This window comes from Cibotium barometz, chromosome 37 (assembly GCF_041138505.1).
Source record: "Cibotium barometz isolate CiBa-2024 chromosome 37, ASM4113850v1, whole genome shotgun sequence".
NCBI lineage: Eukaryota > Viridiplantae > Streptophyta > Polypodiopsida > Cyatheales > Cibotiaceae > Cibotium > Cibotium barometz.
The window spans coordinates 30,811,487-30,817,089 of NC_141082.1; the positions used below are offsets into that span (position 1 = coordinate 30,811,487).

The following is a 5,603-nucleotide window of genomic DNA, read 5'->3' on the forward strand; positions in this document are numbered from 1 at the left end:
AATGGTTTAGACCAATCAACAATTGACTCGCCAAAGGTGGGTCTAAGAGTAGACTTGTCATAGGCAGGTTGGACCCACTCGGGAAGAGTTTCACAATGCTATCACGTGGCACGAATTTGGAGGTCTCAAAAGACGTGCAAAGCACAGGTTCACCAACTAGTATAATCAAAAGTTAATTAGCACACACCCAAACTAATTAACTACAAAAGAAACAATTGAAATAATAGAGAAAGAGAAAAACACATAGACCCGAAAAAGAGAAAGAAATCATTTCATTATCACCCACAATGAAGTCAACATCCACAAGCTTACATTACATTTCTTTGTAGGAGACTAGAAATAGTGCTATTGCAATCACATGAAAATGTAATAAATGACACTTTTAACATGTGTGTAGTTTTAATTTTGTCTTTTCTCTTTCTAAATTGAGAGATGAGAGATTAGTAAGTACTAGACCAATGGAGACAAGCCTAGCGATAAGGCAAGGCGTTGAAGTCCCATGCAAGAGGTGCTGGGTTCGAAAACCTGCTGGCTGTTGACGGTGGCATGAAAAAGCGTGCACACACGAGCACAAAGATCCAAAAAAAGGTCCTAATCTATAGTACATGTCTTGCGTGGGGAGTAGGTATCAGGTCATTCAATAACAACATTTGCCACTTTGAAAGCCGGGACAAGTAGATTTGATTCCAATGAGGATTCGAGAACATTTAGGAATTTTAGGCTATGAACTAATCGTAAAGATAATAAATTGTAAAAAAGAAATCCAAATGAGGTACGGCAATCAGGTGACGTGGCATATAAGTGAGGTGGATTTCGCCCACGTGGTACTAGGTGACGTGGCATAGATATATGTCTACATGGAATTTAGATTAGGCCGCTTTATGGCCTTTACCTCGTTGGACGCCATGTCAGCAGCCGCGAGGGTGGCTAAAAATCTGGTGGCCGGCTAAACTGGAGCGGAAACCCGCTGGCTCGACCTAAACGTCCGCGTGCCGTGCCTGTGCCGACGAATCATCATCACCATACATTATCACCATTAAATTTTCACGACATTTGCTGGTCCGACGCCATAGCCAGAGGTCCAAAGCTCCACATTGCATTTATAGACGATGATGCCATAGCCAATCCTTCGAAACGGCACATTCTTGACGTTTCGCCATAGCCGACGCTTGCACAAACAGACCTGGTGGTTTCGCCTTACACAGAACAAGGCTCGCTGTCTCACCTCGGTATTTGGGGGGAAATTAGGGTCTTTCATACTTAAAGAGAAGAAGAAGGCCTGTTACTGCCATAGCCAAATCTGGCTAACGCAGAAGAAGACCTGGTGTGTCACCTCTGCGAAAGTGAGGGTTTGCAGTTGATAGAGAGGGTTTCGCAAAGCTGCCGAGCTCTGGATATCTCAGATCGGTTGCTTCTCTTCTGCACCAGGTTTTTTCCGTCTCCCATGCCTTCCATTCTTGTGGCTTTGTTTCCAAATTTAGGGATTCGTTCTTCTGTCACTGCGATCCTACTTACACATTTGGCCTTGTCTGACGCGTGTATTGCTGCGGAACTGCTACACATCTGACCTTGTATGCCTTGGTGGGATCGAGCATTAGTTAAGCGACGAGCTCTGAATAGGCCTTCTTAGTACTGCTGCTTGTTTGTTTGTTAACTGGCCCTAAGCATAGCATGTAGCCGTGCTTTGCTTGTTAACTAGCCCTTAACATGGCATGTTGCTAAGTTTCTCCCCTGTCGGCAGTGTTCTGGACAGGTGAACAATGGCTGGCTTGGGGAATCCAAGCATTGATGGGAGCAGTGCACATGAGAAGCAAGGTATGCTTCCTTCCTCAGGCTTGGCCACAACTCTTGCCACAGCAGAAATGGAGGAGTGTGTAAAGGCTGTGTCGAGGGAGGAACATTCTGGACAGCCGAGCACCTCTACTGTAGGTGAATTTATGCGAGCAGAGCCTCTCCTTCTGACTAGCAGCAACAGGGAGGATGCTTCCTCGCAGGAGCAGCCGAGGGCCAGAGTTGGAGCCAGCGTTGGTGCCAAATATGGTGAGAAGAACTTGAAAACCATGGAGCCCCCCCGGGTACTACCCTCTGTTGGAGCCTTTACTGTTCAGTGTGCCCGGTGCATGAAGTGGAGGTTGATCCCTACCAAGGAGCAATACGAAGAAATACGGGAGTCTGTTTTGGAGAATCCTTTCTTCTGCAGTAGTGCGACCAGTTGGCGTCCCGATGCCTCCTGTGATGATCCATCAGACGTCTCTCAGGACGTGCACCACCTCTGGGCCATTGACAGGCCTAACATTCCCCTAGCTCCTGAGGGATGGGAGCGTCTACTTGTCATCCGAGCAGCAGGGGCTTCCAAGTTTGCAGATGTGTAAGTCTTTCTCCCCTATCTCAATGTGTCTGAGATGTGATCTTCTGAACTGGCTGGTGTGTCGTGGTTTTGCTCAGCAGGTATGCATTAGGTGGTTGTGCACTGTATCAAACAAGCCATGTGTAGTGGGGCTGCAGTCGGACGCAACATAGTTTCCTAGTGTAGGCATGTGTGATCCATGTGTTCTTGGGTTTACACTTCTCAGAGTTTTGACTTAACGTGACACTGTTCACCGCTTCCTTGGCAGTGTTACGCAGACGTTGAAGGATGTTTTGTGTGTTCAAAGCCTCTATACTATAAGGGGACGGTTTTATACCTATATTCTTAGGGGTTTATAAGGCTTGGGATAGGGAAGAGAGTCATTTTGAGGTGGAAAGTCTCCATACCCAGAGATCAGGCTCCATACCATATAGGCTTTCATAGGTTTACAAGGCCTTGGGGTGGAGACTTCCCCAATTCTAAACGAGTTTCTTCAACGAAAGCCACACTCGCTACCCTTCCAAATATTTGCGAATGAAGGCAGCAGACAAGCAGGCCCATAAGTAAGCCGCACACTGAGTGATGAGCCACTCAATTGCGCTGGTCTGCAGGTTTGTGTGAACACCCTGTACGAGTCTTGTGTCAGAGCAGAATCATGATCTTTGATGTTCATGTCTATGATATAGAGAGCGTATAAGTTTGAGGTGGAGTGGATTGAATATTGTCACTCTACAATTGCTGTAGATGAAAAAGCCTGGCAATTCATGGATGACCAGTGTGGGGTGTGGCGACCACCGCAGTGACCACCTCCACTACATACATTAGCATGAAACCTCCACTACATACATTAGCATGAAAACCTTCTTTCCCAAGGGGGATGGGTGTCCTTGGGTTCTGAACTCATGTCCACCTCCACTACATACATTAGCATGAAAACCTTCTCTCCCAAGGGGGATGGGTGTTGATGAGTTTTGAACTCATGTCTTCACTATTGGAAGTTTGGGGCTCTTAACCACTAGGTTATCATGGAAAATGACTGATATCCTGCTGTAAAATTACAACAGGGTGTAAGATGTAGGTGCTTGATAGTGTGCAACTGGCTTAACAAGTCAAGGCATCTAAATACCGCTTACAACTGTTGCCTGCAGATACTATGTTGCTCCATCAGGAAGGAGACTACGATCTATGCCGGAGGTAGAGCGGTAAGAACTAAAAACACTCATTCTTGATTTCAGTAAGCTTTGAATTTTCTCTGAAGAGTATGCTGTGCTGTGTATGATTGTGCAAGATTTATATTTTAATCACTCAAATTTAAAGAACAAAGGGGAAAAATCTGGACTTATTTGAAAATTCTGACGTATTTCATCTCAGTTTTCTGGCAGAGCATCCTGAATATGTCAATGCAGGTGTAAAGATAAGGCAATTTTCTTTTGTTATACCTAGACCCCTTGATAAAAATTATTGCAGGAAGAAAACTCTGGGCCCCTCCTCCCTTGGTGTGAAGGACACTGTCATTCAAAAGAAGCCCCACTCTAACAACAATATTAAGAAGCCTCATTTCAACAAATTAGGAGTCAAGAGGAAACCACTGAAGTTGGATTCCTCTAAGCAGGGGTCAGAGAAGGTCACGGGCCGCAAGAAGTCCCTTGCTCGGATTCTTGCAGGTGAACAATCCCAATTATTGGCAGGAGCACAACATATTTATGATTCCGTGGCTTCTCAACAAGTGGTCAAGAGTGCTCTCCCCTCCGAACAATCTGTGAGAGGAATGTCTCAGGACTGTACTGTGGCAAATTCTGGGGACAACAATCATGTAAGCATCTTTGCAACATCTCAGGAGTATCATGCCATGCTAAATAAAGCAGAAGCAGCAGTGCAAAGAGTGCAGAATTTGGTTAGTTATGGGAATTGTGAAAGCTTTTTAGCAGGGGCAGTGTCTTCAGTGAAGGAAAACAATACATGTACAGATCTTGTCCTGGCCCATCCAAGGTCAGGCACTGCTCTCCAAGAAACGCTTGCCAGTATAAGAAGTTGAAGGGCTCAAGTGTTCCTCTTTAGCCTTTTTCGCAAGAGTGGAGAATGATGTAGAAGCCATATTTTTGTCATCCCAAATTGTGTCAGGTCTTTCCTGCCATGGTCATCTAGAGTTGTATTTCGAGCTAGGCATTTTGAGAGGTGCTATCTTAGAGGTTTGACTACCAATACTGGATTGATGTACATAGCACTAAAGGTCAGCTGACAGACCTGATTAATGTGATGTTTTGTCAAGCCATGGCCTAAGTTAATACTTCAATTGTGGTACGGTCAAGGGGGGTTCTGTGTGGTATGAGACTCATGGTTCGGAGGTCATAGGTTATGAATGTGTTGATGTGGTCTTACAGTTTTGTAATGGGTTCTGCAGCAGCATTGTTGACTGGCTTTGGCTGATTGCTTAGCCATAGCAATCCCTTCGTGTGTTCCACCTTGAAATTCTTGTGTATCCTGTAGGGATTGTCACAAGTGCATGTTTGCTTCCCTCAAATACTAATCTCTTCTTGTTCCACTTGTGCATTCGTGTGGCAAAATTTGTGTGATTTAGGAGGGTTTTGGTCATAAGTGCACATATGATTGCCTCATATACTATTTTCTTCTGTGTGCTTATGCAACATATATCAAGGTATAGTTTTTGGTCATGAATCATAGGAGTGCAACTATGATTGCCCCACCACTAATCTGTTATTTGCCATGTGGGCAAGGGGCAGGTTCCTTCTCTGCAATGGCACATAGGTCTTTAGATTTATGCCTCCAGTGACTCAGTGGGCACCTTACAACAAGGGTCTAAGCTCTGGATAGTGGACACGTGTCATGCATCTAGCTCACTCCCAGACAGGCCATAAACCATGCGACTTTAAAAAACTAAAGAACTTATTATTCCCAGAGGGGGCGAACAACCTGCCAATTTTGGACAGGGGTTTCAAGAAGCCACGTCTCTGACGCTTCAGTTTGTTGTAAGGTTTCCTCCTCTCTCTCTCTCTCTCTCTGTCTCTCTCTCTCTCTCTCTCTCTCCAATCCCATTCGCCGATGAATGCAGATACCGAGAGATGGGGGAGCCCAGTATGCAGATATTTCTTTTGTTTCAAATTGAAGCCGTCCCAATTTTTTTTGTGTCGTGCGAAACTATCCCAAGAACCCTTGAAGGATTACCTGAAGGGTAGAGAGAGAGAGAGAGAGAGAGAGAGAGAGAGAGGCGCCCCTGCAATTGCCAAGAACTGCATTC

At 45.3% G+C, this 5,603-nt stretch overlaps 1 protein-coding gene across 2 annotated transcripts; it reads left to right on the forward strand.

Annotated features, from left to right (window-relative positions):
- The first annotated feature begins 1,098 nt into the window (after positions 1-1,098).
- LOC147617159 (uncharacterized) lies at positions 1,099-4,625 on the forward strand. 2 transcript variants are annotated; one of them, XM_086776763.1, is made up of 4 exons: positions 1,099-1,428; positions 1,754-2,368; positions 3,496-3,549; positions 3,719-4,625. In XM_086776763.1, exons 2-4 carry the CDS (start codon positions 1,761-1,763, stop codon positions 4,380-4,382), a joined length of 1,326 nt encoding a protein of 441 aa, XP_086632889.1. In that variant the 5' UTR covers positions 1,099-1,428; positions 1,754-1,760; the 3' UTR covers positions 4,383-4,625. The 2 variants fall into 2 exon arrangements, with proteins under 2 accessions (XP_086632889.1, XP_086632888.1); XM_086776762.1 differs by having other exon boundaries at positions 1,289-1,428; positions 1,742-2,368.
- Positions 4,626-5,603: the final 978 nt, after the last annotated feature.